The sequence below is a fragment of the Plectropomus leopardus genome, chromosome 5 (genome assembly GCF_026936395.1).
Source record: "Plectropomus leopardus strain MGB_pleo_1.0 chromosome 5, ASM2693639v1, whole genome shotgun sequence".
In the NCBI taxonomy this organism is placed as follows: domain Eukaryota; kingdom Metazoa; phylum Chordata; class Actinopteri; order Perciformes; family Serranidae; genus Plectropomus; species Plectropomus leopardus.
Window position 1 is genome coordinate 2,242,332 of NC_142180.1, and position 12,042 is coordinate 2,254,373.

The following is a 12,042-nucleotide window of genomic DNA, read 5'->3' on the forward strand; positions in this document are numbered from 1 at the left end:
GGGAGATTTTCCTCCATGATTGACAGCTGTGGCAGCCAATCCATGCGCTCGGATGGGTGTTTTGGCATAAACTCCCCCATCGTGGATATCTCTACTGTGCAAAATCCCTTGCAAGATGGCAACGCCTGTATATCTGATATTTTAACCTCACTTAAGCATAGCAGAGGTAGGTGGGGTCATGTCGTCCATCTTTATATAAAGTCTATGATTGCACCACACTGACATGCAGGGTCATGTGATGCACAATAAAAACCTCATTACAGCCACTCTAGGATGAAATTAATAGAAAGATGAAGGTCCATATTTTTGATGGTATTTAAAATCACACCATCAGGATTTCTAAATACCCTGCTATACCGTAATACCATGATACTGCCCAAGCCTAGTCCATTGTGATAACACCCGGTCTCTCTTGTCATTACTGGTCCATTTCTCCATGTTAAGACTGTTACTCCGATGCCTGGAGTTCCCGTGCATTTTTGGTCTCATTACATCCCAAGTTATTAAGTATCCCTCTTACCTCTCCTCTTGGTTGCACATTAACTCATTTGTGTTTGGTTTTTCTCCTCCCTCTTTCCTATGTCATATTGTGTCCTCATTTCTCAGCTGGCAGTGTGCATGGGGACTCCTATTCTCACTCCGTCATGGATTCACAAGGCCTGGGAGAGAAGAAATGACGTGTAAGTAGAAAGAAGGATTGAGTCCTACTGTATGTACCATTCAAAGCCTCCCTTCTTTATGGCAGATTTTCTCTGCATCTACAATTTTTATAAGGTTAAGAGTCATTTGGGCTCACTGGTGTGAAAAATTCTGATGTCCATGGTGGCAATGACATACAGTGATTAGCTAAGCTCTGACTCTTTTATCTCTCTTTATCATTGGCAAAGAGCAGTGGACAGGTGCTCAGGTAGCAGTTTCTCATTTCTAGCATCTGCTGACCGTTACCTTCACTGGTAATAAGACACGTGGCAGCAGATTATATCACCCGTTGATGACAGGCCAAAATGAAACTTAGCTGTTGTCTTTGCTTTGTGTTCTGTCTGCAAGCTCGATTCTGTACCCGGCTAAAGTTTCTTTAATATAACATATATATTATTATATTATAGTATTGTTTTTTGTTTCGTCGCTCATGTCATCAAATGAGAGCGTGCACACTGTCCGCCTGAGCAATGCTTGTCAGGCGCGTCTCAGCTGTGTGTGAGCTACAGCACATCTGAAGGAATGGAGGCTCGCCGTTTTTTTATGCGTGACGCATGTGTTTGTCAGCAGGAATAGACAGTGAATATGGTGTTTTCATTATTACATTGACTCTTTACCACTTTACATTATAGTTTAAAGTCTCTCTGTCACAGAGATGAGGAAATACAAAGATGTGTGTTTTAGCTCAATTTCCTTGCTTTCCTTTCAAAACAAAAGCCCTCTGACTGTGTCTCTGTGGACAGAATGCCATCACTTGCTGATACAATGCATTTTATTTTGAAACATTTACAGGACAGGGTTGTCAGCTGTGCAAGAGCTTGTACTGTTTTGTTACTCCTCCTAAAAGTATTTTACATTTATTGTAAAATACAACTTTGGAATTAACCTTCGATTGAATCAGACACTAAATAAATACCATACTGTACACACGTACAGTATGGTATTTCTATTATTTTGGTATTATTGTTCCAAATCTTTCTATTTTTACTCCCTTTAGGATGACAACTACAAAGTCGTTTGTTTGGTTTTTTTTGGTTTATTTAATGATAAATTACAATTAATAAAATCAAATCTGCATCTAGCAATTACAAAAGACCAAAATTACTCCAGTGTGATATACAGTGTCTCGGTGCATGTTTATAGTATATGCTTGATCTACACACAAATTCTATTAAAATATGGCGGCAACAGAAGTAACTATATTCAGGTAACTCTATTAGTCGATTGTTAGACCTTTCACATTCACTGGTTTATTTCTGTGCATGAGAAAATGACATTTTAAGGTCCAGTGTGCGGGACTTAGGAACATCTATTGGCAGATATTGTATATAATATGTTGCCATTTTTTTCTTCTTCATTATTTTAAAATGAGCCATTTATATCTTCATATCAAGGAGGTCCTATCCACAGAGTCTGCCATGTTATTTCAAAGCAGCCCAGAACAGACAAACCAAGCACTGGCTCTAGGTAGGGCCATTCTCTCGTTGGCCACCATTTTTCTGCCGCATGCTTATAACACAGGAAGTTTTACTTGGTTGCAGTTTGCAGTTTTACCACTAGATACCACAAAATCCTACACACTGATCCTTTAGGGCCTCCAACACAAACCAAATTTCAGAAATGAAAACATGGTCATAGTCATTGTCTCTTTGTGTCTCCCACCTTCATGTGTTCAGGCACTTTCATGCAGGAGAAGAGGAGTTTCGAATGGAGTTTAAAGTTCCTCCGTTCCAGGACTGCATCCTCAGTTTTTTGGGTTTCTCAGATGAAGAGAAGGCAAACATGGAGGAGAGGACACTCAAACACGGTCAGTGCAGCAGCACACAGCCATCTGTCACAGTATCTGTGATGCAGGTTTCATTTTTATGGCTTTCTGGCAGGCACACACTATTTACACTGTATACCTTTGCAATGTACACTTGTACTTTAGTGTTTTTGGTTTACGAAAGGAGGTAAAAAATGACAAAACTCCATGGAGTAATGCTCTTACTAGAATCCCATGCAGACTGGAAATTTAGTCTCACAGTACATTTGCTAAGCTATAACCAGACAATTGCTGTTTGTGAAGGGGATTTAATGAATGATCAGCTCTGATTTGAGACATTGACAGCTAAATTAAATAAGTAAAGCTGAAACATTTTTAATAGGTGTTTCTGTATTTACTTCTTTATATGTATATATATATATATATATATATATATATATATATATATAGATATAGATATATATACATATATGTTATTTTATCATTATCTATGTCTTTCTGTATTTAAGGTGGCAGTTATCTTGAGGTTGGAGATGAGCGATGTACACACATGGTAGTGGAGGAAAACTCAGTAAAGGAGCTGCCGTTTTCTCCCTTCAAGAAACTCTTTGTGGTCAAACAGGAGGTGGGTCTTTTTTTTTGGATGGGAAAAATAGAGATTGTTTCAGTGTAGTTTCTAAAGACAAAGAAGTTTGACACCTATGTGATATTATTCTTGTCATAACAGAATAATCAGTATACTCTCATGTTTTGCAACAGGAAGATGCAGACACAGGCGTGTCAGAGGAAAAATAATGAATCCTTTCAGTTATTTCCTCCTAAAGAGAATGCCAAATGATCATCTGATCTGGATTTCTTTTAGATTAAACCTTGATCGATACTGTCTCTCCTCTTCCTCTCTCTGTCTGTGCTGTCAGAGAGACGGATCAATAATAGATTTCCCCATTTCACTGGATGAATAATTTGGGCCAGGATAGAGTGGTGGTTTAGGTCTAGTTATAACCCCCAATCAATATGGCCTTTTCTTTACCCTGCCAGTCTTATTGGTTTTTAAAGGAGAGTCTATGTCATAGTAGAATTAGAAAGCTTTAGTTTCTACACACCTCTGTATGAACCCAGCGGTCACTAAAAACACTTTTCTCTCATTTGTTGTAGTGGTTCTGGGGCAGCATTCAAATGGACGCTCGAGCCGGGGAATCCATGTACCTCTACGAAAAGGTGAGTGTTAGTTATATGTTTATGCCATGTCAAATATATATAAACTCATTTAAAGGATAATTCACATTTATGAAATGCAAGCAACAGAGTATTTTTCTGTCTCTGTATTTGTCTAAGTATAAAGGCAGTGGCTGAAGCTTGTCTTCAATACTCTTTGACTCATTAGTCTTTTTTAATACCAAGCACTTTTATTTATGTTGCGTCCAATCTTGTTTTGGTACTTTTCATTTCTGTTTCTGTTTCATTTCTGTAGAGTTAATTCATTCATTTGAAGCTAAATGAAGGACCCCTATTCAAGCTCCTTCTTTATCCTCAGGATGTTGACTTCATTGTCAGGGTTCTTTTTGCGCTTTTTAAATTTTTAAAGTTAAATGGTGCATTTAGTTGAAATTGAGTTGAGTTAAAATTTGTAATGTATGAGTTATGTTCACCATTACCCTTTCCTCACATGTTAACTGTTACTACTTTTTATTTTGTCTCAAAATGCTCTGGATATTTCCTACTTTTATTTTATTCTTATTTTAGTTTATGTGCCTCTTATTATGTATTTGTCCCTCGCCACACTCATCTGTATTTATTTTTGCTGCGCTTCTGCAACAACTGAATTTCCCTGCTAAGGATTAATACAGGTGTATCTTATCGTAAACAAATGGAAACTGTCAAAATGAAACAACCAGTTATATTGCCACATCATGAACATTTGACTAGATTAGAGTGTTGCACTATAGCACAGCTAAAAACCCACAGATTTCAGTTGATTTTTGTAGTGAGTCAACCTGAGATACTTGTCTGTCTTTGCTAAAGCCTTCTGTCTCTGAGTATTTCGAAGCACCTCCCATGCAGCTTCTCTTGTAGCCTTTTTCCTCAGCATCGATCACATTGCTTTTCCACTGAGCTCATGTGCCTGCTTGGTAGTGGGGCTAGCCAGTGTTAAAGGCCACGTTTTGTCTTAAACAAATTAATTTGTACTGAGTGCAATTCAATTGTGAATAAAGGCAAAGGTGTTCTTTGCTCCTAGGCTAAAAGCCTGCCATTGTAGAGAAAAGAGACACAATTACACAATCGTTAGGTGCAGCCCTAACAATTATTTTTTTCTTGAATAATCTATCAATTGTTTTTTTCGATTAATTGATTAATCTATCGTTTTTTTGAAATTGATCTAACTATTATTTTTTTATTACTCAATAAATATAACAGCGAATTTATTGAAAATAACATTTTAAACTTGTCATACACTGCAGGGCATTATTCCCACCAAAAAATAGCCCAGTCTTAACTGGGAGAGGGAGACTTTCAACTTCAGTGTAAAGTGGTATAGAGTCAACAAACGCGAGCATCACACGTAAAAAAACGGCAAGTCACCGTTTCTCTAGATGTGCTGCAGCTGACACACAGCTCAGACGCGCCTGACAAGCGCTGCTCGGGCCATAGTTTAACTTGATACACGAGCACAAAAAAACAACATGCCCAGCACTGCTCACGCTCTCATTACGCGCGATGTGTGAAACAGTTTGACATCGACACACGTTACATGAATCGATGCATTCACTTAATCGATTACGTCGACGTGTCGCCCCAGCCCTAATAACAGTGGACACTCATGGATAGTGTTTCCTTGAAGGCATTAATGGTGCTTCACTTGAAAGACAAGTTAACATCATGCCTGCTTTGTCACCTTTCCACATCCACCCAGTCGCTGTGTGTGTGAAGTGGGCTAGCATTTTGGAGTGTTGGTTGCAAAAAGTGCAGAGTACGAGAAAACAAAGTAAACTACCACAGTGAGCTGTTACATGAAGAGCTGTAGGCGAAAGGCTTTCACTGCAGTTTGTGCAAACCAGCTTACCTCCAACTCATTATGAAGGTCAACAGTGAGTTTTACCCAGCCACCTTGTCCTGTATTAATGCATTCACAGCGCACAACATGTGTTGTGTTATCCCAGCTGTATGGAATATTGCCCCAGAATCTTTCAGCGGTCTTAGCAAAGTCAGTGTCACTCAACTCATCTCTGTAGGAGGATTTTTAGTGCGCATCTTTATGGCACCAAACCCTTAAAGCAGGGATTCTGAAACTTAATATTCAAAGGTCTAAATCGGATTTCTATTCAAGGCTGAAAATCCGGGACAGTTGGTGATAAGGTGATAAGTTTGGGCTGACCCCTGAATCCTGACACTGATGACTAAAATGTCATACACTTTCCAGCTGTCAATGTTGCCGTGACAACAATGTCACACTGGGAAACGAGTATGTTTAAGGCCCTAATCTTGGGCCAGGATTGCTGCAACCATCTCAAAATACACTATATTTCACAAAACTGAATTTTTTTATACTTAAAAATTACTTAACAATTAGTAAATTGTTAAAGTAGGAAACCTACACCTTATTACATTGTATTATTGTATTCCTAAAATTTGGTATGGGCTGGGTCCGGATTGACTTGCCGGCCGGTCCGGATCTGGGCCAGAGTCTGACTTTAAGAACATCTGCCTTAAAGGGATTCTTCACTGATTTTCAACCAGCTTTATATGAAAACAATGTGAGGAATATGTGTAGATTGAACAATGGTAAACTTTCCTCCATCTAACCAGTGCAGAGATAGCCCTCATCCTGCCCTTCGCAACGCTTGTTGTGTTGTTCAGTTATGTCATTTGGCAGTATTTCACCAGCTGTCATTCAATTATGTCATTTTGCAGTATTTCACCAGCTCTTGGGGCTCCTGCTCAAACCACTGGCTGTATATTTCCTTTTACCCATACCACCATAGCAGACTCAAAGAGTATACAGCTGATCAAGAGACACACCCACTCCTCTCTCTGTCTCAAACTCAGACCAAAATGCGATCAAACGGTGAAATTAAGCAGTGCTGATTAAATATTAATCAAGATTACATTACTGCTCTGCCTATTTCTCATCTAAAATGTTTTCAGAAATATATGAAATGCCTGTTTTGCTGTAATTGCAAGAGTTTGTGAATGTGAAGTGGGTGCCATGCTACTTCCTGCACAGTGAAAACAGGCTTGAAAAACAGTAAAACCAAGCAGCGCTGATCAAATCTAAACCAAGATTCTGTTACTGAGTTGCATATTTCTCTCCTTGAATGCATCAGAAACATGTTTTAGCTTAGTGTTTGTAATACGAGATCAGGCTGGGCATAATTGTTTCACACAGATCTTTCTATATTACATCAGGCGCCTAGCATTCTGGTAGTGGCAGCTTTTCTACATTTTGACCAAAAACATCCTTTCTCTCTGTAGCAACAATTTCAAAAGTTTTCTTTAATCTTTCTATTGCAGAGACAGACTAATTTTATATGTGAGCCTTCTTTGTATTGGTCAAATAGTTCTTTTAAAGCAAGGTAACAGCTGTTGTCTGTTACACAGCACAATTGACAAAAGCCAGAACCATAGCATTATACAATCAATTACACTTACATCAATTACACTTCAATTACAATACAATACAATTAAGACTTGCACATCATGTGTGACATAGTATGACATTTTGGATGTGCCCATTTCACTGATTAACAAATACCTGTGTTAATTATAAAAAGTTTTTGCTCCAAACTTTTTTTCACTTTTTCCATCATACTTTGAAAGACATGCAGCTTGCCTTCATGTTGCTTTGTTTTTAGTCGTCTTGTATTTTTCTTGTGTTTTTTTAATATATATTTTGTCCCACTGGACTTCAGAACGACAGCCCAGCCATGAAGAAGGCAGTGTCCCTGCTGTCCCTCACCACCCCCAACAGTAACCGCAAGCGTCGGCGTCTGAGGGACACCCTGGCTCAGCTTGCCAAGGAGACAGAGATCTCCCCCTTCCCTCCACCACGCAAAAGGCCGTCAGCAGAGCACTCGCTGTCTATGGGTTCTCTGCTGGACATCTCTAACACCCCTGACACATGCAAAGGCTTGGCAGGTAAGAAAAAAAATGATGGAGCACTGGAAAACACCTCTGATCTAACCCTAAAGCCCTCTTTTCCTCTAATGGACACTTAAAGTATTTCTGATATACAGTATATATTCATGGAAAATGCTCAGAGAATCTTCTTTTCTGTGATAATCATTGATTCTTTGTCATAAGAGAACAGAGACAAGATGAACCCCTCTTCATTTCAGAAGACAGAGTAGAGAACAGATCAGAGAGCAAAGGAGACAATACTGTGACCAGGAATAGGATAAGAAGAAGGAGAACCAGGGAAAAGAGGACTAGGACAGACAGGCAAGAGAGGAGGAAAAGGTCCTTCCAGGGCACAAGTACCCTTCAGCAGCCAGAGGAGGAACAGCAGCAGCCAGGAACCTCTGCAGGTCAGAGTACAACTGTGCTATTGTTAGCAGATATCAGGCCAGTTCATGAAAGAATTTGGTTGTAATAATGATTAAGTTATGTATTAATTTTTACCAGTGAAACTGAAAAAAAGCTGAGTGTAATGGAGTATACACTTGAACATGGACTTGTTCAGCATCATGTGGCCTGACAGCACAAGTGTTGGTTTCAGAGTGCTGAAAATAAAGCACCATCTGAGGAGCGTTCAGACTCTTTTCCCCTCATCCAACCGTTGGCATCGCACCTTTACACAAAGAATTTCGTTGTTTATGTTATATGCTTTGCATGCCTTACAATAGACAAGGTCATTCAGATGAATAGCAAAAATCTTGAGTTCCACATTGACAAAACTATTGTTTTGTCGCAATAGTTGTTGAATGTGACTTTGTGGATGATGAGAGATGTTTCCCAAAGACCACATAAAGCTCTCTCATGTGTATATTGTTAATAAATGGACTGCACTTGTATAGTGCTTTTCTAGTCTTATGACAGCTCAAAGCGCTTTTTAGGCCTGTTTAGCACAGTATGCGTCAGCAGTGCGTGATGGCAGCCTCGCTGAGCTGCAGCCTGTTTCATGCTTGTGGTGTTCACATATGCAGTGCTGTTGCAACACTGCTGCTGTGTCACTGCTCCATAGCTACTCCATTAGTACGGTATTTCCACATTTATAAGCACAAATTCCACTCATATATGAAGTCTTGCAAATTCCTGCATTATCGACAACATGGTCCTGCAAATGTTTCAAAACAAAATGCCTTGTGTCAGCAACTAATGGGATTCTGTCCACAGAGACACTGTCAGAGGGCTTTCATTTTGAAACGGTAGCAGGGAAGTTGGAGTAAAACAGATATCTTTGCATTTCAAAATCTCTGTGGCATAGAGACTTAAACTGCAGTAAAAAGTGGTAAAGAGTCAAGATAATCACCAAAACATCATTTTCACTGTCTATTTCTGCAAACAAATGCGCACAGCACACATAAAAAAACAGTGAGCAGCCGTTTCTCTAGATGTGCTGCAGCTGACACACAGCTGAGATGCTCCTGACAAGCGCTGCTCTGGTGGGCAGTGTGCATGCTCTAACTTGATAACATGGGTGCCAAAAAAACCCAAAAGGTTCGATGCTGCTCCTGCACTGCTGACACATGCTGTGTTAAACGGGCCTTACACTACATGTCACATTCACACACCAGTGGCAGAGGCTACTGTAAAAGGTGTCACCTGGTACTCAATAACCATTCACACACTCCCATGGCCCAGCAGTGAGGAGCAATTGTAGGTTCAGTTTGTCACCCTAAGGATACTTTGACATGATGACTGGAGGAGCCAGGGATCGAACTGCCACTTTCTGATTATTGGACAACCTGCTCTACCTCTGACTATTGTAGAAAACATTTTGATAATGGGCTTCAGAGGTTGAAAGGACAAACATCATTGGCATCAGATATTAATAGATGTAGCTTATTTCATTGATTGATGCTGGATTTAAATTTTCGGCTATTGTTTGGTTATTGGGATTTTTGCAAGCCAGTGTCTGTACTAACTTAGTGGATTCTATGTTAAGCGTGTCCCCCTGATCAGCTGAATGTCAAATGAAAGTCTCATGCTAAAGAAGTATGCATATCATTGATACTTGAAGTTCATCGCTTTAAAGGAGCACATCACCTATATAAAGCATTCCAGTATGTTATTTCCATAGTTTAGGAACAGTCATATTTGTGAACATGAGGTACTCTGCTAAAGCCAGAAACCACAGAAGGAAGTCTCAGACTTGTGATGTCATCAAGTATAAAGTCTGGAGCCGCTTCATAAACAATGAATGGGAGACTTCGGTTTTTATGGACCCACAGAATGTTTGTTTTATTTTTAATACCTAATTAATCTTTATTTTATTGTAGTGTTCTCAGTTGTGAAATATGAAATGTTCCCATGTCCTCAGAGCATTCCCCTGGCTGCTCTCTGTGTCATCTAGAAAATCTTTCACTATTTATTGTCTATGGAGCACCTCCAGACTACATACCCTATGACATCACAAATTTGAGTATCAAAACTATTTTTTTGGATTTAGGAGAGTTCGTGTTCACAAATCGCATGGAACAGGAATAACATATAATTTTATAAAAATGTTTTGAAATGAATACACATTTTATAAAATGCAACTGAACCCTAAGGGCTTGTTTATGCTCAACATTAGACACAGAGAAAGATAGAGCCTTCTGTCCATTATCTGCGCTCATTTTGTCCTTGAGAGAAAAGGTTCATCAATGGCGGAGCGGAATGAATTAGTGAAAAGAATTCTCTATCTACATGTCGAGATGTATACAATGGCTACACAAACCTCTATGTGTGTTTAAAGGTACAATATTACGACCTCCTCCACCATCGCTGAGGTGGGCAGTGACGTTTACAACATTTGAAACAGACGTATCTGTTTTCATAAGTAAAGGGAGCATAAATGAGCCTTTACTTTGGTGCGAGGTAACAACCAAGATGGCAGAGATCAGCACACACCAATGATGTCGAAAAAAATTGGCATTCCAGAACAGTAGCAATTTTATCATTTTGGCTCCCTCAGATTGGCAATTCTCTGCTTAGCATACTATACCATGATACTGTATGTGTATGTAATGTCATAGCAAGATCTTGAAAGTCTCACCCATGCCTTTATTTCCAGTAGGTTAGATTACTGCAACAGTCTATTTGTAGGCCTTTCAAAACAAGCTGTTCGGCAACTTCAGCTTATTAAGAATGCTGCGAGAGTCCTGATAAAAGCTAGTAAATATGACGACATTGCTCCAGTCCTAAAATCCTTACACATCATCATCAGGGGCCAGCCTACTGAGCATCCCAAGAGTCAGAACTACACATGGTGAAGCAGCATTTTGTTATTATGCTGCACAAACCTGGAATAACCTCCTGGATGAGGTTTGTCAGGCCCAGACTCTGATCACTTTTAAGGCAAAGCTAAAAACATTCCTTTTTCACACTGCCTACTCCACCTGCTGACTACCAACTTATTTTTTAAATTTGATTTTAAATTATCTTTTTATCTTTGCACCTCTTGTCTGCACTTTTCTTTTGATCTTTTAGTAATTAATTTTACCTTGTATATCTTATCTTTCTCTTTTATTGTAAATCTGTATCTTTTATTATGTTTTTATATTTTATTACTCTGTAGAGCACTTTGAATTGCCCTGTGTATGAAATGTGCTCTACAAATAAAGCCGCCTTGCCTTGCCTTGTATGCTGTGTCTGGTGTGTACTCCAGACAAAAGTTTTTCCTCAGTGTTTTCTCCTCAGCAAAAAATTCAGGACAAAAAGTGGAAAGCTGTGTGATGTAGTGTACCAGCAGTCTATGCTGAATGTTCATTTAGACATAAAATTCAGCACAAATTTGCTATTCTGACGCAGCCCTACTTTCATTAGAATTGCAAAAAAAAAACCAAACAACAAAGTTGGTTGACAATCAGCAGTGTCTGTCCTTGCCTCAGTGCAATATTAACAACTTTTCTTCTTTCCTGTCCGTCTTGTTCCTCAGAGAGTTCAAAACCATCCAAGAGCTCGACTCCTGTTGTGTCCAAACAGTCAGCCAGGTGGCAGGTCTCCAAAGAGTTCTACCAGACAGAGAGCAACTATGTCGACATTTTAAGCACCATCCTACAGGTAGGCATGTGCCTGTGTGTGTTTGCACAATGTGAACAATTCTAACCCTCACTCACAGGCTGGCCAGTCCGTTGCTGCTGATAACTGTTTGAAGCTTAGCTACAATCATTAAAGGTGTGTGTGTGTTTGCACGCTCTCACTTGGCCTGTCTTATCAGTTGGTCCCAGCAGGGACTCAGACAGCTGACCAGTGAGGAAGAAAATGACCTGCCTGACCATCTCTCCTTCTGTCTCCCTCCTGCTCAAAATCTTTTGCTTTTTTACTTTATTATCGTTCTCAGGTCTCCTCCATTTTGAAGTCCTTTTCATTCACATTTCTTTACCTGACTTACTCTCTGTTGGCATCAAAACAGTGTTCTTAGTATCTATATCCTCCAA

At 39.4% G+C, this 12,042-nt stretch overlaps 1 protein-coding gene across 4 annotated transcripts in view; it reads left to right on the forward strand.

The window, feature by feature from the left end:
* The window catches only part of ect2 (epithelial cell transforming 2), a 63,534-nt gene that overhangs the window by 20,049 nt on the left and 31,443 nt on the right, over positions 1 to 12,042 (forward strand). For all 4 annotated transcript variants that reach the window (XM_088077383.1, XM_042512844.2, XM_088077384.1 and 1 more), the window contains 6 exons: positions 607 to 680; positions 2,376 to 2,506; positions 2,974 to 3,089; positions 3,620 to 3,682; positions 7,372 to 7,597; positions 11,541 to 11,665. In XM_088077383.1, the coding sequence (XP_087933509.1) occupies positions 607 to 680; positions 2,376 to 2,506; positions 2,974 to 3,089; positions 3,620 to 3,682; positions 7,372 to 7,597; positions 11,541 to 11,665 (735 nt within the window). The remainder of the gene's footprint in view (positions 1 to 606; positions 681 to 2,375; positions 2,507 to 2,973; positions 3,090 to 3,619; positions 3,683 to 7,371; positions 7,598 to 11,540; positions 11,666 to 12,042) is intronic.